Below are 22,696 nucleotides of genomic sequence, written 5' to 3'. Positions count from 1 at the left end.
GCTCCTGCCTTCATGGTAAAGCTTTGCTATTTGTAGTCTGTCAAGCCGGTCCCTGCAAGATTTTAGAATACTTAAATTAGCATCCTTCGCCACCATTGCACCATGTATAAGATCCACCACCTGCTTTGAGTCCGAGGAAACTTCCAGCCTACTCCAACCTTTCTTAATTGCAATTTTCAAACGTGTTGAGATAGCTAGCAACTCTCCCATGATAACAGATTTAACTCAACATTTCTGCTGAAATCCCAGCAACCATGAACCTAAAAAGTCACGAAATACACCTGCTATACCAGCCCAATCACCATCTGAGGTGAAAGAAGCATCACAATTTAGCTTGAGGTTGGGCTGAATGGGAGGGGACCAGCTAGGAATAGAGGGAATGGAGGTGTTAATGCCCGAGGAGATCCTCAAAGAGGTATGAACTTCCCAAGCTAAAGCTTGGGCCTCTCTAAGGGATTGTTCTCAGGATTGGTTAGATTGGTTAAAGATGCAATCATTTCGGTTGAGCCAAAGTTTCCAGAGTATGAAAGAGAAATAGGTTTTCCAGGGGAGAAGGATATCAGAAGAATTAGGGGGGTTATGTGCCAGATTAGTAAAGAGCCATTCCTGGAGGGGGAGGGAAAAGAAAGAGGGTGGCATATGGAGCAGTTCCAAACTCCTTTTGCTTGAACACAATCCCTAAGAATATGGAGTGAATTCTCAAGTATATTATAACAGTGAACACAAGCATCCGAGGTGGTGATATTCCACTTAAAAAGAGTTACCTTATGAGGTAATCTATCCAAGAAGCAAAGCCAAATGAAAAATTTGATTTTAGGGGCTGATTTAAGGCCCCAAATCCAACCCGTTTTCCTATTTTCCCTATTTTCTTTTTAAAAAAGATTCACGGCTTTTTAAAATCAAACGTTCCTTTTGAAGTTAGAGTAGAAAAAATGAAGTCTTGGCATTCATTATCTGAATCAAGGATAGGAACACTCATACAATTATTATCAATGTCATCCGGAAGAACAAAGGAAATATTAGAGAAGTTCCACTGGCCATTAGAAATGCAATCCTCAAGCATAGTATCCTCTTCCTCTCTTTGAAGGGGGCCCTGGATAAGACTCCTAAGAGAACCCAACCTCACCCAATTATCAGACCAAGCAAAAATGTCCATCCCATTTCTCACACCCTATTGAATTACAGGACTTAAAAATTTCCCAAACTTTCCCCATATTCCTCCAAAGATGAGACCCAGTAGAAAAGACACGAAATTGGTTGTTAGGTTTGGAGTATTTATCTTTTAAGATTTGCACAGCAAGATTGCTCTCCTGATTCAGCATCCTCCACCAAAGTTTTAGCATATGGGCTTTATTCAAGGCTTTGAAGCATCTAATACCCAGCCCCCCAACCTTTCTAGGGATAACTATGTTGTCTCAGCCTACCAGATGTAACCCTTTAGAATTCTCACCCTTCCCCCACAAGAACTTAGCCAAGGAGATTTAAGATGGTTCAACACAGATATGGGAAGAAGCATACACTGCATATAATAGTTAGGGAGGGTATTCAAAGTGGCAGAAACTAAGCATAACCTACCAGCCTTAGAAAGCATAGAAGACTTCCAGAGTTCAAGTTTAACTTAACTTTATTCTCGGAGGGTCTGTTGCTAGAGATAGGGAAGCCTAGGTAGGGGCTTAAATCATCAGTCTCTCTAAAGCTCATAGCATCACAAAAAAGATCTTTGTCACTCTGAGAAGTGTTTGTAGAAAACAAGACTCCACTCTTTTGAACACTAATAGATTGACCAGAGAAAGCACAGAAAGTTTCATGGGTGTCTTTGAGAGAGAGAATATTTTCAAGAGAGGTTTCCCCAAAAAGAAGAATATCGTCTGCAAATAGGAGATGGGAGATGGGGACCTGTTTTATGCCCATACAAAAAGGAGACCAAGTCTTTCTATCCACTTCCCTATGAATCAACTGAGAAAGGATTTCCATACAAATGATGAACAAGTAGGGTGAGAGTGGGTCACCCTGCCGAATGCCTTTGGAAGGATTAAAATCCTCAGTAGGAATCCCATTCACAAGGACAGAAGAAGTGACTGAAGAAACACAAGACATAATGAGCTCAATGAGGGGGGGGGGGTCCAAACCAAAGAAAACTAAGGCATTTCTCAAAAAAAAAACCCACTCAATCTTGTCATAAGCTTTCTCCAAGTCTAATTTGAGAATAAACCAACCCTTACTTCCCCTCCTCTTTTTCATAGAGTGCAAGATCTCATTCACAAAAATCACATTAGTCTCAGTCCCCCTCCCCGGAAGAAAGCTATTTTGGTTAGGATAAATTCTAGAAGGAAGGAAACCACGGAGCCTATTAGCTATGATCTTGGTCACAATCTTGTACACCATGTTGCAAAGACTAATCGGTCTAAACTGGGTAATAGAGGAAGGATCAGAGACCTTGGGAATAATGGCTATCAAGGTTCTATTGATATTTTCAGGAATAGCTTTATCCTAAAAAAATTTCCTAATGAAGGATGTAAGATCAAGGAAAATAGTATCACAAAACTTCTTGTAGAAAAAAGGGTGATGGCCATCCGGACACGAGGCCTTGAAGGACCCCATCTTGGAAATAACCCCCCAGATCTCATAGTGGTCAGGGAAATGGGTAACCGAGATCATGGGAATACACTCCGGGAAAGGAAGAGGAAAAGCATCTAAATCAGGAGGATTAACAAAAGAAGACGAGAACAAATTTGAGAAATAACTCTTAATATGGTTCCTGAGAAGAGTAGGCTATGAGATTTGATTACCAACTTCCGAACACAAAGAGATAATCCTATTTCTATTTCTCTTAATCAGGACTGACTTATGGAAAAAAGAAGTATTCATATCCCCTTCAACGATCCAATTATCCCTGTACTTCATCATCCAAAACAACTCTTCTTGTTGAAGAATCTCCAAGAGTTTTTCTTGAAGACTCTTCTCCAAGTCAAAAAGATAGTTTGAAAAACCATTTGAGCCTTGGGATTTTTGAATACCCTCCAATCTTGCTATGAGGCGATCCTTTTTCTTAAAAAGATTACCAAACACATTTTTATTCCAGATATCATAAACAGGGGAGAGGTCATTCAATTTGTCAAAAAAATTTTTGTTGCTTTTACACCACTTAGAGAGAACAAGGGAGATGAAGGAGGGCTCCAACCACCACATTGGTTCAAAACGAAAAGGTTTTGGGGCTTGGAAACCAATTCTTTCAGAAAAGCATAGAAGGATGGGGCAATGGTCAGAGGTAAGACGGGGAAGAATTTTTAAATGGCCAGAAGGAAAAAGAGAGATCCACTCTACATTAGTCCATGCTCTGTCAAGTCTTTCAAAAATAGGCCCAATTTTCCTCTTATTAGTTCAAGTAAATTTCTTACCACAGAAATCCAAGTCAAGCAAATTACAAGAACGCATACAATTAAGCAAGGCATTAGCTCTATACAATCTAATCGGTCTACCACCAAATTTTTCATGAGAGAAGCACACTTCATTGAAATCACCCAAAATTACCCACGGCAAATCCATAAAAGAACTAAGCATTTCAAATTCAGACCATAGCAATTTTCGCACACGAAATTTAGGGTTGGCATAAATACTAGAAAGGAAGAAATTTTTGGGGGGAGAAAGTACCTGAAGAATGCCATGAATCCCCTGGCTTGATGTTCTAGTGGGTTCAAACGAAACACGGCTTGACCTCCACATAACAACAATCCCTCCAGAAAACCCAGTCGGTTCCACTATCAGCCATTCATCATAAGGGAGCTTCCGCACAATTTTATCTGTGTCAGTCCTACTCACACGGATCTCTGAAATAACGATCAGATGAGGTTGATGCTGCTGAATTAAGAGGCGAATATTTCTTAAGAAGGAGAGCCTTGCAATCCCTCTCGTATTCCAGTAAAGAATTGACATATCACGAATTGTAGGGGGGAGAGGAAAGGGATTGGAAAGAAGAAGAAGAAAGGGAGAAGGCAGCAGATGGACGAGGGGAGGAGAGAGCGGATTTGAAGGATTTAGGAAGGGATGCCGGCAGCGAGCTCACGGAAGATGAATGCTGATGATGGCGGACTGGGATACCTGCAGGATTAGGGGGAGGGGGAGGTGGAAGGGGGAGACATTATCGAACTTGGCTTTGCCCTTGACACCCTCAATTTAATAGGTTAAGTTTTAAAAATTCCTGTTTATTCATATCATTCTAATATTCTATGGTGTCGCTTGCGTAAAGATTAACAAAAGAAAAAAAATTTATTAATTAATAAAGAAGTACAAAATACAATATTAAGCTAGATATGTTAAAACATATGTATTACCTCCATTTCTAAAAGTTCAACTCATTTACTACACTTATGGTCAAAATAAAATAATTTTGACCACATTTTTATATGACTTGTACGTATCGTTAACACATGTGGGATCTTGTTATATTCCTCCTATTATAAACTTTCCAAATTAAATATCAACTTTCTATAATCTTCACTTATACATAGCTGAAAACATTTATGGTTAAAAATATTCATTTGAAACCGCGTAAACGCAAAGTGAGTCGAACTTTTAAGAAACGTATGAGCTCCTAAAACAAAATCATACATGATATGTACTATATACTATAAATCAATACATTCATAGGGGCAAAAAATGATTCAAGACATAATCTAACATGTTACAACTACTCCCTCCGTCCCTTATTGTACACTATTTAAACCAAAACTCTCACAACAAGTGGGCTAATGGAGTCATGGTGTAAATAAAAGGGGATTGAGGAAGTATTAATTAGATGAGCCATTGACATCGCTACTAGCTTCATTATTGACCGCCCAATAATCAACACCTATATGAATGCCAATATACTCCGTATCACGTACATAATCTACCTATATTGCTATAAGTTGTTCATTTTGGTTGAAAAATGTATAGATATTTTGAACTTAACCTAGAAACTAGCTAAAAACCCCTTTAAGTTTGAGTGTATGGTGTGAACTGTGAAGTAGAAAGATAAGTAGTGTTTGCGTTCGTGTAATGTAATTCCATTTATAGGCTACATTTTATTTTATTTTTTTTACTTTCATAATAAAATACAAAATCATAAAAATAATTGGAAGAACGAAAACCCTTAAAAAGCTTCTAGAAGTCAACAACAGTGCTATTTCAACCTACCAACTTGTTTTATAATTTTATATCCGTTGGCCGTTGCTCAGTCTTACCACTTTATTTTTTTTTTTTTATAATTTTGTTTCCAATTTTACCCCTCTGACCTGGCCTTAATTCTCAGGCCCAGTTTGCCAGCGAAACCGTGTTCTTTATTCTTTTTAAGACCCTAGTCATCTTTAATTATTATTAAAATTATATTAAAAATATTAAATTAAAAAATCAAAAAAAAAAAAAAGTAAAAAAATAAAATAAGATGAAAATAAAAAATTGAGAGTGACCGTGTCTTTCAACTCTATGACATTTCAACTCAAATATATGGTACTCCGTATATTAAATTTACCGCGTAATTATTATAAAATTTTATACTAATAATGTTTTATAATTGTATTTTGTTCATATATAGATACTGCCTTAATTAGTTGACTATACTAGTCTAAATGCATAATTGTATACAAACCTTGGGCTAATGCGTAGTTATATAATTTAAGTTACCCGTTGAACGAATTATATAAATTTATTTTGCACTTTAATGAGCTTGTTATCCAAATTATGGATAATGTTACCTACTACACCAATAAAAAGAGCCATAATATTATTATTAGTTGGTCTAAAAGAGACATAGTTTATTGTGTTACACGACAATTAGTATGGTATAGGATTGCATTATTTATCTTAATCTATTTTCTCATTACAGAAATTTCATGAAGTTTAATTTATCATTTCAATTTATTTTAATTTTAATGTTTTCAAGTAGATATATAACATTGGCCTAATCGATGATCGAATAGATTCTCAAATTTATAAATTCTTATTAATTAATAGTTCATGTCCTTGTATCTTTCAAAAAAAAAAGTTCATGTCCTCGTATCTTTCAAAAAAAAAAAAGTGCATGTCCTTGTAGTTATATATAAGTATATTAAGGGTATTGTACTTGATACATAAATGTATAATTGGATATTTGGATGGTAATGTTGAACATATATTTGTCATGTACTCACATGCAAGTTGTTTCACATTAGAGAAATAGAAAAGTAATTATCAATTTATAAGATTGGATCCAGCAAACTCTCCTTATACCTGTTTGGGTTATCCATGCACGCTCTTGTCATTTCTTCTTAAATTTAATAGGTTGAATGACGTAGTTGATAACTTGATGAAGTATATATCTAATTAATGAGTAGTATATATTTTGGTATTAATTGAATGATTATTGCTAGCCTTCACCTTTGCCATAAAAGAAGTAATCAAATTTCAATATGAAAAGTCCTTTTATTATCTAAAATTATGGCATGGTTCACATCTAAAAAGGGTATATGAGGGTGAGAGGGTCTTATTCATGCATGTAAGACAAATTAAATACCAATAGCTTATGTGATGGATACTAATAAAATTGGTTCTAGAATTAGAATATCAAGGGACGCTATACTCTCTATTTAAGCCAAATGATACCTTAACTTGACTCTATACCAAAATAGATAAGCTGTCAATTGTTGCCGTCCTTAGCTTGAAATACGTTTCACAATTCACACTTCATAAAAATGTTAGCTATTCATCACATTTTTATGATTACAATGAGAGATATTACATGTTAATATGCATGCTTAATTATTTAATTTGGTAATAATCTAGTCTTGCATCAATAATTTGATATAGTTCCTTTATTTATTTTATTTTTTTTTGAAACCTATAGTTCCTTTAATTTATATCTAGCTATTCTGGATGTGTATGTTTCATTCACTTATCAAAACTTATTTAAACTTATAAAAGTTATCTAAACCTATTAGACTATATTATAACGGATTTTAGTTGTAATTTGAACTTGGTTAGCCCATTATCATAACTTGTTTTCCTTGAACTGAATAAATAGAACGAGCCTTAGTTGCCATATCTTAACTCGTTGACATCACATACTTTAGACCGTATAGGCGTATCTCTTAGTCATAATTTTGAATTTGTATTTCAACATCATATATCAAAAGTAATAAAATATTTCCTCATATTTAAAAAAAAAATTGCAACATTTTGCTCAAAAAGCTTTCACATTTCTAGCCAAAGTCTTGCAATTTTTTTTAAATTGAGGAAGAAATATTTTATGTAATAATAACAGTAAAGTTTGTTGGAAATAATAATAGATAATTTAAATTTGGCTTTTGTGAGAGAATTTTGGAATTACTGAGTGATGTATATCCATTATTAAGTTCATATGCAAAAAATTGTCTTAATTTGATTTTTACAAGTAGCTGATTATTCTGTAATTTATTACATTGTTAAACTTAAACATATCATTAGACATTTAAGTGCCAGCTTGTTATTTGAAATTATCGATAATGATTAAAAAAAAAAAAAAGAAAAAGAAAAAAAAAACAGATTATTATTAAATTTTTAATCATCACAACACTCCACTCTAGCTACTGCGGCGCCCAACCATCCAATGGTGCATTTTTGCTTCTAGTGTAACAACCATGAACAAGCTGTCATATAAATAAGTATAACATGCATGTTGTACTCACTATAGTAGTATAGTGTACACTTGTAGTAATTAGCTTAATTAAGCTCTTTTCTTTGATTTATTTTAATTGGAAATCTTAAACACGATTATCTATGAATATAAAACTGAGATTGGTTTGAAAAAAAAAATAATAATTCGATTGAAGATTAAATAACTGGTTTATGACTATATATAGTTTATGCTTCATGTAAGTAAAAAATTCTACATGTTTTCTAAAGTCAATTTGTGTATTTACACAATTTAAGCTACTACGGAGTAATACATAAACAAGTAAACTGGAATTATTTACCTAATATACAATTATATATTATTTTCCCAAACTTATGGTGTGGAACAATGTATATTTTATCCAATGGTAATTAGACTCATAATGTCGTCAACTGTTTTAATCTCTATGTCAATTTTTATCTTCTTATACAAAATACATTATAACAACTTATAAGCTAGCTAGTAAGGAGTATAAAGCTGGATACTCTAAAGGGTAAATTAAAAACCAATGTTTTTAAAACTTGAAGCTACTCCAAGCATTTCTTAGCTTAAATCTTGATTTCTAAACAGCTTATATAACCTTTAGTTATGATAAAAATCAAATCAAAGTTATATGATTTCACAATATATTTCAAATTAAAATCCGATAATTGATTGGGTCAATCTATCATGCCTAAAACAAGCTATGTGATAAATTGACGTCTAATTATGTAGAATTTTAATAATTTGACATCATTGATCCCCTACATAAGCCCTTCCAAATAAGTTAAAACTTTGTGGGCAAGCAATGCTTGACACTAATAAACTTCAAATAGCAAAATGAGAGCCAAAGTCAAGGAAAGGGTATCTTTGTCATTGTCCCTTTACAACCAAATACATTAGACTTAAGACTTTCCTTATTTCATTATTTTATACAAGTACATCATAATAGATACTTCCACATATTTCCCTAGATCCAATAAGGAAATTTTCCACAATATTTGTTATACTCTTTTCAAAAATCAACCCGCTGTAATATAATATAATATAATTATTTTCTTAAAAAATATGTTTCGCGAAAATAATCAATAAAAAAAGAGAAATATTCAAAAGGAGTTGTAAACCTCTATCTAATTGTTTGTATTGTGGAGGGTAGTTGTTGATTTGAATATTAGAGGGCAAGAAATAGGATGTTTCCTCACTTCTCTTAACTTTTCCTCTTCCCTTTAAAAGTCTTGCCTTCCATTTCTCATTTTTCACCATTTCTAAAACACACCCTCTTCTTAACTTTCTCTCTCTTCATATTCTTCCATGACAATCTCAATGCTCAACTAGCTAGCTACCTCATCATCATCATTCATCATAACATATTCATACAAGATCATCACTCCATATCCGCCATTTTTATACACAAAGACAGTACGCGTAACATAATGACAGTCGATAACAAGATCTCCTGGAGAACGTTTATGCCATGTTGTGGTATATTTGATGAAAATTCCGTTGATGCTCCAAAACCAAAAAAGAAAATAGCAGCTTCAGATCAACATCAATACTTTCAAAAGAATGGTTTCGGAAATAATCTAAGTGACCCGAATTCGCTTACCTTATCAGAGGATCTATCCATCTCTTTAGCCGGGTCTAACATTCATGAGTTTAATCTCAATGAGCTAAGATTGATTACTCAAAATTTCTCCTCTACTAACTTCCTTGGAGAAGGCGGGTTTGGCCCGGTCCATAAAGGGTTCATCGACGATAAAATTAGACCCGGTTTAAAGGCTCAACCTGTCGCAGTTAAAATTCTTGACCTCGACGGTCCCCAAGGTCATCGCGAATGGCTGGTACGAACTTTTTATCTATCTATCCTTTTGTCGAGTTTTAATTATTGGGTGGTTCAAGATTATCACGGTTAATTTTTTACTCGTATTTTTTTAACTTGCATGTACAAATATTTGAATAATTTTTGGATATTTTAAATGGTCAATTAATGTTGGTGGGGAATTTTATTTTTAATTTCTAATTTTTTTTTATAAATTATTATTATTATTATTATTATTTTTTTTTTGAGACAAAATAATAATTAAAAATGTCCTTTCAAAAATAATTGATTACAGGCAGAAGTGAAGGTGCTTGGACAACTAAGACATCCCCACTTGGTAAAGTTGATAGGATATTGCTGTGAAGATGAACACAGAGTTTTAGTTTACGAGTATATGCCTCGTGGTAGTCTTGAAAATCAACTCTTTAGAAGTAAGTTCACCAACTTAATTACTATTTCATTTAATTTAATTAAGTACTAAATTAATACACCTTTAATTTTTTTCTTTTTTTTGGTTGGCTAACTTTCATAAATTTTCTACCATGATCATGATCATAACATTTTTATCTTTTTGACACATATTGAGTCTATCTAGAGGATTAGGTGTGCATTAGGTGAATGATATTGACGCCTTATTTACATGATTTCTTGATTTTTGCTTATACCTTATTTGGAAAGGATGGAAAGCAAAAGGAAGCAAATTTGATGGTTGTTTTCATGTACACAATCTTTTTGATGTCTTCTTGTGGTAGTCCTTAATATTCGCACGGATCTTATCAGTATTGCGGACTACTTATTATATTTGACTTTTTCGCGTTGAATTACCTATGATTTTTTTTGGATATGGGGGTAATGAGATAGGTTTGCTCATATATGGCTTTGCAACCATGAATGAAACAAAATTTGTTAACAATGTAAATAGGAGCATGAGTCGGTTATGTTGAGGAAAAGTTTAGAAACATTTTATCATCTAAACCTTAAATTCCTTTAGCATTAACGTATGAGAAGCATTTGCATGATTAATTAGTTTGCGCGTCTTTTAACTGCTCAACAAAGTTGTACAAATCACATTAATATGTTGAGATTTCAAAATCTCAAATTACCTACCATTGTAATTGAAATGTCCTTTTTTGTCAAGTACTTATTTTTTTTCTAGAAACATTTAGTATGCCATTATATTATATTTGACTTCTACAAACATTTTATTGTAAGAATGTGTTCATCAAAGAAAACAACCAGAATTCATCAAACTAATATCCAAATTCAACTTATTTACAGGATTTTCTGCTTCACTTCCATGGTTAACAAGACTAAAGATCGCGCTTGGAGCTGCTAAAGGGCTCGCATTTCTTCATGAAGCAGAGAACCCAGTCATCTACCGCGATTTCAAAGCCTCAAACATTTTATTGGATTCTGTAAGTACATCATGTCGTTGTTAACAATCTCCCATCATAAACATTACAAGAAAGTAGCAAAACATACACATAATTCATTAATATGTTACTAATACATCAAAGTTATTATGCAATTCTACAGGATTTTACCCCTAAGTTATCTGATTTCGGCTTGGCGAAAGAAGGTCCTGAGGGAGATGACACCCATGTTTCTACTAGAGTTATGGGCACACAAGGTTATGCTGCTCCTGAGTACATCATGACTGGTAATTTTTTTTACTTCAATTCATTCATAGTAGAATATTTAAAGCATATTTTTGTTTTTAATTATTGGACAAAAAGATAGTTTAACATTGTAATTTTTAAATTTATATTCCAAACTTTACTTGATAGTATATGCATTTTAGAATGTTATTTGACTAATCATGTAACTTATACAAAGTATCTTCTAACTTGACGGGTATAGATGGATTATCCAAATAAGCAAGATATTAGAAAAATAAAATAACTCAAATTAACTCTTTTCTTTTCTTTTAAGTGTAACTTGTTCAATATGATAACAAATTTATAATTTCCTTCTCTTCTTAAGGAAGAATTAATTATTTTTTTTTTAAAAAAAATACTACGTATATTTAATTAATAGGTAGTCAAGAGACCTCTTTTATTTATAACATAGATATCTCTATGACATAGATGTAGAATATTGACAAACATATTAAAGTATAAGAAGAGTAGAAATTGACTGGTTACAAATAAAGACTTCTAGACATTAGTTGAAATAAAGCCTTTTCTAATTAACTTCCAAAGTTATATTATACGAAGTATGTACTAAAGTAATATATGTTTTATTTTTCAGGTCATTTGACAGCCGCGAGTGATGTATACAGTTTTGGAGTAGTACTCTTAGAACTCCTTACAGGTAGACGATCACTGGACAAGAACCGTCCTCAAAGAGAACAAAACCTAGCCGAGTGGGCTAGACCACAATTGCAGAGCCAACGACGACTTCCACGTTTAATGGACCCAAGATTGGAGGATCAATACTCCGAAGATGGGGCCCAAAAGGCTGCACTACTAGCCTACCAATGCCTAAGCCATCGCCCCAGAAGCAGGCCCACAATGAGCGTTGTAGTAAAAACCTTGGAACCCTTGTTAAACCTAACCCATGATATCCCATCCGGACCCTTCGTTTACACCGCCCCAAGTGACCAAAGTCCCGCCCATGATAAAATGGGAGGTGAAATGAAGAAAGAAAATGGCCACCACCACAACAACCATCAAGAACGTCCTCAACGTCGCCATGACATAAACCGTATAAGAGCACCAAAACCTTCAAGTATAGTGAACTCGGACCCTAATGTACAAAGAAACCTTAGAAATGGGTTTAACTCTCCGGGCCACCATCACATGGGAAGAGGAGCATAGACCATACAAAAACAAAACAAAAAAATGTTACTAGTAACATTATTTGGATGTGATAAAAAAAAAACACACACACACCCAAAAGTGGGGACAAAAAAAAAAAAAAAAAAATGGAAACTTCACATTTGTAAATACAAAGTTTGCAAAAATATCAAGTGTCTAGATAAATAGAATAGGGATACAATATACGTTTGTCTTTATTTTTTTCTACATTCTTTGAATTATGAGGGTTTTTTTATTGATTAGTTCATATTGTCAAAATTATATATACATATTTTTTGGAATTGTTACAAAGTTGTATCAAATTATTATTATTATTATAATGAAGATTAGAAGAATATGTTAATGATACTTCAAGTTGCCTTCTTATAAACTTATGTTTAATTTGATGTCCTTTTCATTTTACATATTGACATGATTGATGAGCTAATTTAAGAGATGAGGTGCCCTTTACAATATGTTCAATATGCTGACATAAAAATTAAAGCCGAATGGTTACATTTTTTAATTAATTGATTTACTCCTAAATTATTATTTTAAGATGAGATTAATTTGTAATGTTAGTGGTGTTCATTATTTTTTTTTTAGGATGCCACCCGTTTCACCGGAGCTTAGCTCCGACTACATCCGGATTCGACTCGGGTAGCACACCTGGCTTATGGTGGGTAAGTCTCCCAACAAGATTTGGGCATACGGTGAGGCTCAAACCTGAGACCTCCCTTAAGTGACATCAAGTTACTTACCACTTGAGCCAACTCTTGTTGATAGTGGTGTTCATTATCATTATGTGTATCATCATGTCTTTATTTAAGTACTACAAAAGTTGTATGTGTCTCCTAGTGACTCCTAACAAATCAAATTCTTGCATGTCAATTGGCATACTCATTACTTGGAAAAAAAAAAAAAAAAATTTAAGACTTTTTTTTTTTTTTTTTTATGGCATTTTTGAACATGTCTAAGACTATTTAATTACTTGACCACAAAAAAAGCTAAGTAAATCTTTTCACAATTAATTTTACCTACTTTCGACTTTTGGATAGGGGAGTTAAACATGTTTCCCTTGTTTTTGAATTGAGCATATTAATTATTTTTGTCACTTATCCGTTGCACAATTGCACATGTAAATGTCGGTATATTAAACTCATTTTTCAAGCTCTTATTGACACACTGAATAAGTATTTTGTCGGTGTGTCAATATATACTATACACTAATTTGTTTTACTTTCATTAATTTTTAATGTATCACATACCATTCACTATCATTCTATCAACCGATGAGCCTTTGCACTCACTAAAGTGTATTTCATTCGGGTGAGATAAAAGAAAAGGTGAAAAAATAACCCTTGATGAAAATGAGCAAAATTTGAAAGAAAGAAGTTGCAAAATGTAATTATATAATCCCAGCCATGCATGTATGTGTGTCGTTACCTGTAATGAGAAAGTCCTAATACACACTCTTACCTCTTAGGGTTTACAAATGAAAAATTTGAGATGGAACTAACTAGTAGTACAGTTTGTGTGATTAATCCAATAACTAATACATCTATTTAGCTACAAGTAGCTTTGATATAATATGTCAACCAAATAATTATAACCTCAAAAAATGTGTAGCATAAGTTTCTAAATTAAAGGTGCACTAAAACGCATCATCTAATAAGTAATAAACATCTTAAAATTAAATTTACTCTAAAATTGACTAGAAATCTACAGTACCATTAATTACATGTGTAGAGCGTAGAATAACACCACTTTTATATCGTATTTTTTCCGACACCAATTTATTAAGTGGACTAGCGGTCTAACTTAGCGTGCATAAGTGGTGTTAATTGATAAAGTTAAGCAAATGTTTATGTTTTTTTATTTTCTTCCACTTAAAATCAACTACATTACTTTAGTTATTTAGTAATTTATGTCAAATTTGACACTCAACACTCTTTAAATTGTCATTAATCAACTGACCTCATTTTAACGCAAAAAAGTCTCCTCAAACTTCACCATAAATAATAAATTTCGTCAAAATAATTCCATATATAAAAGATCAATATCAATGGATGTCAAATAAGTGAATGTCAATTATAAAAAGAAAAAGAATAATATTACTAAGTACAAGAATCAAAGTTAAGCAAATATATAACTATATTAATCAACCAATTAAGCTTCTAAATACGAATTAGTCGTAATAATAAAAATAATGTAATTTGTCTCTTTCGTCCATTGCTAAGAAATAGCAGCAAATCAAGGACAAATAAAGAGCAACGGCGATTGATCGACTTTGGTAGCGCCACTAAATAAATTGGCTGTTTGTTTGCACGTCCATGCTTTTAACAGCCAAGCATTGGGTATTGGTACAACTATCAAACTCATACAAATAATATGAACTATCAATTTAGCTGGCCTAGCCAACATACAATATCTTATGTGTTACATTCATGTCGCATATCTTGCGGATCTATTACCTAATTAATTTTGTCCAGCCAATGTGATATACCAAGTACTTTGTATATAATATAATATTGACACATGTTTTTAGCATCTTTAATTCATGGAGAATATAGTGGGATATTCGAAGATTGTAGTTAATGAGATTTTCTGATGTAGTAATATGTGTTCATAAGCACACAATAATAATTAACTGATTATTAGTTGGTAAAATACGTTCAATAATAAAATGAATTTTTCTTCATACCTAACTAATCTAAAATTGAAAGTAATATACTCATGAAATTTGCTTCCTTTTCCATAAGATAGGTAAATAATAAGTTAAGGTAATTTTCTCTAAAAACTATACTGTAACTTATCGTAATAAATAAATAAGAAAATTCACCATTTATAAATAGAGCCTTGAACAAGATAATTCTTTCTTTTTTTTAGGATGCCCACCGGCCGGTTCACTAGAGCTTAACTCCAATTATATCCGAATCTGACTCATTGCACACCTGACTTATGGAGAGTGAGTCTCCCAACAAAATTTTCTACAAACGGAGAGGCTCGAATCCTAGACCTCTCTAACTTAAGTAACCTCAGATTGCCTTCCACTTGAGTCAACCCTTATTGCTAAGAAGATGACTCTATACGGAGTATACTCTTAGAGCCTATTCTCTTCAGTTTAATTTCGGTTCGGTTCAGTTCAGTTCAGCATCAATCAGTTCAGTTCCTAATTTCCTTCTCTCATAAATAATTTAGTTTAGTTCAGTTCAACTCCAATCAGTTCAATTCAGTAGATCAACAGACCCTTAAATTCTTAACTCTCAGTGTATCACAGCTCCCAAGTGGGCTGTATTAGCACTCTTACAAGCCCAAATAGACACTATAATTGTTTTGGGCTCTCCTAAAAAATTACTACAAAGTACATGTATAGATTTATAATCCACGTCCTTTTGGGCTAAACACATACACAAAAATCCATTATAGAAATTAAAACCTTTTTATTTTTGTTGACAATAAGGAACAAATTAAAACTCCATTATTTTCCAACCTTTTTCTTTTTCATCAGAACAAAACACAAAAAGAGGAGAGAGAAAAAGAAATTTCATCAATGGCGACTGACGTGGCAATGGTTCCCGCAGGCGAGGGTTCGAGCACTGCTCCTGGTCCTTCTTCTTCTTCCAAGAAACCGAAACGTTTCGAGATCAAGAAATGGAATGCCGTTTCTCTCTGGGCTTGGGGTAATTCTAAACCCCTCTTTTTACTCCCGATTCTTATAAACCCTAACCCTAATTTTCTGTTTTTATTGGATTATTTGTGCTGTTTTTGTTGAGTTTTGGGGCTTTATTTTGCAGATATTGTGGTTGATAATTGCGCAATTTGCAGGAATCACATCATGGATCTTTGTGAGTTTTTAAGCTTTTTTTTGGTTTTGATTTTTTTTTTTTTTTTTTTTTTTTTTTTTTTTTTTGTTTCTGGAAAATTAATTTGGGTTTTTTTTTGATGTTGTGTTCGAATAGGTATTGAATGCCAAGCTAACCAGGCGAGTGCTACCAGTGAAGAGTGTACTGTTGCTTGGGGTATTATTTTTCTCTTCAACTCTAATGAATTCCTCCCGATTATTGATGTTTAATATTTGTGATATTATATGCTCTATCTTTGTGCTGGAATTGAGTTAATATAGAGTTCATTAATATAGTTTTAGAAAGATTGTGATTTCGGAATTTGAGTTCGTGGCTAGATATGTGAACGATTGACATTTTCGATTGAGCTTCCTTCGTGGATGCGGGTGTATGATTATTCTGTTTACATTGCACTATTTTGAAAAAGTGTGTTATCGGATGGGAGGTGTTTGCAGGAGAAGCATTGCTGTTAAGAATGGACGGTGTATGATGTTGAGAATTGTTTAGGGAGTTGATTGCTGCTGTTTTAGAAGCCTAGATAGCATTGTGAAGTTAGAGCCTTTCAGAAAGGGTTGTACAGTTGTTTTGATGTACTCTTTATCAAGTTTCAGTGAGGATGATCGATTGATCGTGGTTGAGAGTTTGTTAGTTTACCATAGTATTATTTTTAGAAAATTTTTGATGAGAAAAAAGTAGATGAATGAATATATCTTGGGAATTGCAACTCTGCTCAAGGGCTGTGGGATTTGCATGTCAATATTAGTGCTGAATGGAGCTATTTGGGATAAATGAGGGTAATAGTTGATTTGGGTTTGATGTTGCAAATTTGATTGTGATAACTGTTCTTGTTGGAAAATGTTGTTTTTGGTTAATGTTCTAACAAGGTAATTTGGTGCTCTAAATGCAGTTGGCTGAATTTGGGTGAAAAAGGCAATGAATTGTCGCAAGGGTTTCCTGATTTAGTTTATCCCCTTAAGTATGTGATCATACGATCTACTCCCTCCGTTTTTAAATACTTGTTCCACTTTCCTTTTTCGGCCGTTTTTAAATACTTGCTCCATTTCCTTATTTGGAAAGTTTTACAATATTTAATTAATTTCTTACCTAGTGGACCCACCATTAATCATATTTTATTAATTTTATGTTCTCTCTCCTCCAATTCTCTTCACTACTTTTGCTTTTTACAATTTTTTATTCTTCCACCTATCCCACTACTTTCATATTTTATTACTTTTTCCAATTTCTCCTAAAATTCCGCGCATGGAGAAATGGAGCAAGTATTTAAAAACAGAGGGAGTAGTTTCTAAAATTGGAATTGGTTACTTTGGTTAATAGGAGGCTATGGTGGTGGCATGGTAGATTTGATTTCCTAAGATATTTGTTGATCTTGCTGTTAAAGAGTTATATGATTTGGAACTTGATTTTTTTTTTATTTTTTTTTATTTTTTTAATAATGAACATTTCTATAACGTAAAGGGTTATGATGTGGAAGGTTGTGGATAAATGTCTTAAAAGGCATGAGAGTATGAGACACATTAAGGAAATAGGGGACTTAGAGCCTAGTTGCATGAGGTGATTTAGTCATTTAGGTCAGAGGCAAAGGCATATACTTACCTCCATTTTTTTTGGTTGACATTTATTCCTTTTTAGGAAGTTTATTTTTAGTTGATGCGTTTCCTTGTTGGGTTAGTTTTATACCTTGCATTTAGTAGTGTACCCCACTTGCTTTATCATTCTCTCTCCTCTCTTTAATATGCATGCCTAAATTGAACGCATCATTTAAATAGAAACGAAAGAAGTATATTGTTTAATCGATTCATTTACAAATGTCACTGATTTTATGTGCAATGATATATGTATCATAGATAAAAGACTGGGAAGTTAATGACTTTTTCGAGGATTGAAAGGTATATTAGCCTATATGCATTCCTGTGGGCCTATCTATAGCAGTGTTGCTTATAGTTTTGTGGTGAATAGAGGTTTAGCTATGTGCATTTAGGCATCCATAGAACATTAGTTGGTGTGATTGATATTGTATTGTTATCGTACAGAATCGTACTAATGGGTTTTCAAAGGTCTGCTTTGAGTGTCAACTGACTAGGATGCCTCTACTGTGCCCTATCAAACTTGCCTTGCCAAGAGCCTCGAAGTTGATCATACTTTTTGCCTTTTTGTGTAGAGCATAAAGTGCTGTTTTTCATGCATGTAGTTGGTTACCTTGTGTTGGCTATTGTGATAGTGAGGAAATCTTTTCCTTTCTAAGAGCTTAGACAGGCGGAAAATTAGTCATTAATGTGCACAGTTATCTCAATATTCCTTTGCAGATATGATTTCTGAATATGTTTGACGATCTCCTCAAAGTGTTATTTAGTGGAGCAAGGGGATGATTTTAAATTATTTACTGTTTTTTGGTTGATTTGGATGTCTAGGAATGATACAGTTCCTCGGTTTCATTGGAGATGGATCTTTTTTTTTGGTTGAGAACTATGTTAGTGTTTGAGATAATTCGTGAGTTGAAGAGTCGATATGGATGGATTGTACAGGCTTTACTAATGATGCATTTAATAGAGTTTGATTTGTACTGCTCAGAAGAAATAGGATATAGTACATACTACATAGAGTTACTGTTGTAGTTATGACTAGTTTTGTAGATTTTAATTTATAGAGTTGGAGTGCCTTGGTTTGGTATTGATAAAGTTACTGCCTACCTCTTTTACTTTTGGGTGGGTGTGGGTGTGGGTGAGGGGTTAAATTGTGCATGTCTGGAAATTTTATACTTGGTTGAAGTGGTAGCATGCTGCAATATGAACTTCTGAACAATTTATTTTATTTTATTTTTCTTAAAAGTTTGCTACGTAGATGTTTTGACTTATCCTGTCAGATCACTTTGGTTCTTAGGGTCTTACCTCTTGCAAAAAATATGAACTTTTTTGTATTGAAGTGGTTGCTTTACTATATTGTTTTGAGGGTTGAATGGTTTTCAAAGATGCTCATAAGCTATCTGTTGAAGCTGGGATTAAAGATGGTTTCTTATAATGTGGTAAAATTAGAGGATTGGGCCTACTATTTTGGCAGCTACTTCATAATAAAGCCGTGATTTCTCTGAACTCTGTAGCCACGTAGTGTGGTATCTGAATGTGTAAGCCCGTAGTTGTAGCTTTTGCATGGAGTATTAACAGGCTATTTTCTTTATGATTCTTAATTTCTTAAGCACCTTGAGAGTACCATGATATCCTCATGATTTTAATTCACCTTAAGTATCATTATCTAACCCTTTTTTTATTTACTTTTTTGTATTTGTCCTCTGCATTTCTATTCTCTTTACGTGCTTTTGGATTCTGGGTGTTTTGTTTTTCATTTGTTTTCACATTGTAAATTTGTTATTTTTATAGACATATGATTGTCCATATTCAAACAATATTGTCTTTCATTATTTGTTTCTCTTGCCAATCCTAAAGTGGAGGGAAAGAATACATGAAAAAAGTGAATACAGAAATTTCGAAACTCAAATTTCATAGATAAAATATCTATTGTTGTGGAGAACTTTGTTCGATGTAGTTTTTTGTACAATTAGAAGGAGAACTTTCATATCTTTCAAGATCCACCGTATATTATGGCTTGAAAAGCGGTGAAAAATTTATCGAAGATTGACTCTTGAACAACTCCTCACTGTATGTTTTTATTCCAGTGTGATAGCTTGTTTAAATTGAGACTTGAGACAGTTGAGAGTATGGAGCAAAGTGCTTGTTGGGTTGAGTACATAATTACATAGATTGCTGTGGCTCTATAAAGTTTGAACCACAGCATATATCAGCATCTTTGATCCTCATAAATTTTTTATGCATGAATTGCTGCAGTTTTGTGCAAATACACACTTGGTCATATATGAGTGTAGTTTTTGGTCCATGAAGTCAACATTAATAGTCTGAACAACTTGCTTCTCAGTGTTTGAATTGCGGTCTGAAATCTCTCCTGCAGATATTAGTTTTTTTGTTGGATGACTTGATGCTTTAGGTAGCAGTTTGATTAAGTTATAATGACACTGGCTGCATTCTGTTTTGTTAGATTTTATATGAACTCTTGGTTTCTGTGATGTCTATGGGTGTTTTTTCCCTGGTTAATTGTTTTATCCTGGTTGATAGTTTGTCATATTATTCAGATGTATCCCGACATCTGTAACTTCTATCAGTTATGGGCTTATGGCGTATCAATTCTCACTTGGCTTAATTTGGAATTATTTTGCAGGAGTGTGCAATCATGCATTTCATTTCCACTGCATCAGCCGATGGCTTAAAACCCGTCAAGTTTGTCCTTTAGGTTTGTCTTCCTATCCTTTCTGCAATACAATTGTCTATTATTGCTATAATTTCCCTAAGTCTCGTCTATTATTTGATTTACCAGACAACAGCGAGTGGGAGTTCCAGAAGTATGGCCATTAGCGTTGTTACCTTGCCGATTAATGTCACGAAAATCCGAGGGTGTGTGCAGATGTATGGAGTGCCTAACTCTTGATTGTTTTGCTGCTAATCTACTGCTTTCTACGTGATGGATCCATTGATTTTTGTCGTATAACATCAAGAATCAATTTACCTGTTTATGCATTGGCCAAAATTGCTAGTACTGCTTTCAGAGAAAGCTCTATCTCGTCCAGTATTGCACATTTTTCGTCAAATATTTCCTCCTTATTTCCAGAATTATTACTCGCATCCAATTCTACTAAACAAACTTTTTGCGTTGCCCTTGACGTTTGTTCTTAGTAGTGGTATGGATTCCGCCGATGAGGTTTTCTTTCGGGTTCTCGCTGCCTTCTGTCGTCTCACATATGTGTGTGTGTTTGTTTTCTTTTAGTTGTTCTTGGTATATCTTAGTTTAGTCATGTTGTTCTTATATAAGTTTCTTGTTTTGTTGAGTTTGTTTGTTAATAATTCTCTTCCTTTGCTTGTCCATGAGTTAGAGATGCATAGATTTTCTTGGAGCCTTGTTGGTTGGTTTTAGGGGTTGAAAGGTTAAGCAAGCCCTTGCTAGTTTGGTTGGTGGTCCTATTAGTTGCTTGTTTGGGGAGGGATCGTGATATTGGGGGGGGTGGGGGGGGGGTTGTCATGTTGCATGTGTGGCTTCCCTCTTTGATAGTTTGGGCAATGTCCTCTGTCTTTGTGCTGTTTTCCAGAGGCTAGCGGTATTTATGCAAGCAGAAAGTATTCCCTGCATTTGGAGTTTGTATGGAGATGGTAAGTTTGAGGGGAGAGGTTTGTTTGCTTGTCCCGTTGCTTCTTGGTTGTGAGATGATTTGGGTCTTCATTCACTGACTATCATCCCAGTGTAGGTGCTCCCATCTTTATTATTTGGGGTAAGCAAAGTCTTCCATTTTCTTGCATTCTATATAGGTAGGAAAGAAACCTGCATTTTGGTGTAAGGTTTCTCTTGGCAGAGTCGTGGAAAAATTTGACTCTCGTGGTTTGGCTCTCGGAATCTTAGAAGGTGGCTATGCTTTTCCATCCCTAGGAGTGGAGTCTGTGATGGGTCTTTTTGTCGGCAACAGGATGCTTTTGACTTTCGAGCGTATTGTCACTACACTGCTTTTGCCGGGATTTTGCATAGGTATTATGGCAAGTTTTGGTTCCCTTCTTTAGTGTTTGTTGGCATTATCTGTCCTTCTTCAAGGCTTTGGTTCATCTGGCAACTTTTGGTCCAAGAAAAGGTTTTCGTAAGAACCTTTTTGGTTTTCTAGGCTCCGAGGTATTTGGTATGATGTACAAGGGTGTAATCATTCACTTCGATTTCCCTCTACTGGTTTAGCTAAGTGGGTTTTGTTGTTTTTAGTGTGTCTTGTTTTAGATCTCTTAGGTTATAATTTGCCCTTTATTTATGAAGTTTTCCCCGTTAAAAAAACAAAAAAAATTTTAGGAAATTATATTTTGTGGACATTGGAGATTCCTAAGAAGTAAAAAGTTAATGTTTCTACGTGTAAATAACATAACCAAATGACTACTAAAGTAGAAATATTAAACATTAAATTGTTGGTTGACATGAAATATTGACTTAAACTACTAAATAAATTCTAACGGATCATTATAACATACTTCGTATCACTCTTTCTCTACGGGACTCATATTTATTACTCGTACATGGTAGAGAGATTCCAAAGGAAATTTTATCCATCTTCTAATCAATCACCTCAAACTAAGTCTATTCATCAAGTTTTCTTAATATGAGGGCTAGGATTAGTCTGAGATTAGAAATTACGATTTAGGTTGCTTCATTTTCTTTCATTATGAAATACCTTAAACTTGACAACTTTAATTTAAGAAGCAAGTTAATATTGTGGTGGACGATGCCAAACATAGAAAAACGTTGTCGTTCAAACGTGTTTTTTGAGAAGCAAATATGTATTTGGCACATCATAAATTTAGCGACCTTTTAGTCTCTTCTAAGATTAAGTCTCAAATAAAGATTCTAATTTCTCACTATACATGTTTGACATTTCTGTTTTTAGACTCCACGCATTAAATGTTTCAACTCTATTTTACGTACACACCTAATCATTATTTAAGGTAGTTCAATGAAACTACAAACACACTATTAGTTATGT

General features: G+C 33.7%; 3 protein-coding genes across 3 annotated transcripts; 2 read left to right on the top strand and 1 right to left on the bottom strand.

The window, feature by feature from the left end:
- Window positions 1-589: 589 nt before the first annotated feature.
- LOC145577725 (uncharacterized) lies at window positions 590-3,933 on the bottom strand. The gene is made up of 7 exons (XM_081635183.1): window positions 3,399-3,933; window positions 2,790-3,320; window positions 2,614-2,693; window positions 1,576-2,490; window positions 1,451-1,519; window positions 982-1,171; window positions 590-678 (listed from the first exon to the last, which is right to left on the bottom strand). The coding sequence occupies exons 1-7, from the start codon at window positions 3,931-3,933 to the stop codon at window positions 590-592; spliced, it is 2,409 nt and encodes an 802-aa protein (XP_081491309.1).
- A 4,929-nt stretch (window positions 3,934-8,862) lies between these two features.
- LOC145578821 (serine/threonine-protein kinase RIPK-like) lies at window positions 8,863-12,631 on the top strand. The gene is made up of 5 exons (XM_081636120.1): window positions 8,863-9,486; window positions 9,760-9,895; window positions 10,743-10,879; window positions 11,001-11,124; window positions 11,715-12,631. Exons 1-5 carry the CDS (start codon window positions 9,079-9,081, stop codon window positions 12,281-12,283), a joined length of 1,374 nt encoding a protein of 457 aa, XP_081492246.1. The 5' UTR covers window positions 8,863-9,078; the 3' UTR covers window positions 12,284-12,631.
- A 3,148-nt stretch (window positions 12,632-15,779) lies between these two features.
- LOC145578820 (RING-box protein 1a-like) lies at window positions 15,780-20,801 on the top strand. The gene is made up of 5 exons (XM_081636119.1): window positions 15,780-15,945; window positions 16,060-16,110; window positions 16,225-16,284; window positions 20,353-20,424; window positions 20,509-20,801. The coding sequence occupies exons 1-5, from the start codon at window positions 15,816-15,818 to the stop codon at window positions 20,544-20,546; spliced, it is 351 nt and encodes a 116-aa protein (XP_081492245.1). The 5' UTR covers window positions 15,780-15,815; the 3' UTR covers window positions 20,547-20,801.
- Window positions 20,802-22,696: the final 1,895 nt, after the last annotated feature.

Source organism: Chenopodium album, chromosome 14, assembly GCF_948465745.1.
Source record: "Chenopodium album chromosome 14, dcCheAlbu1.1, whole genome shotgun sequence".
Taxonomy (NCBI): domain Eukaryota; kingdom Viridiplantae; phylum Streptophyta; class Magnoliopsida; order Caryophyllales; family Amaranthaceae; genus Chenopodium; species Chenopodium album.
This window is presented reverse-complemented; position numbering and strand designations above follow the sequence as displayed.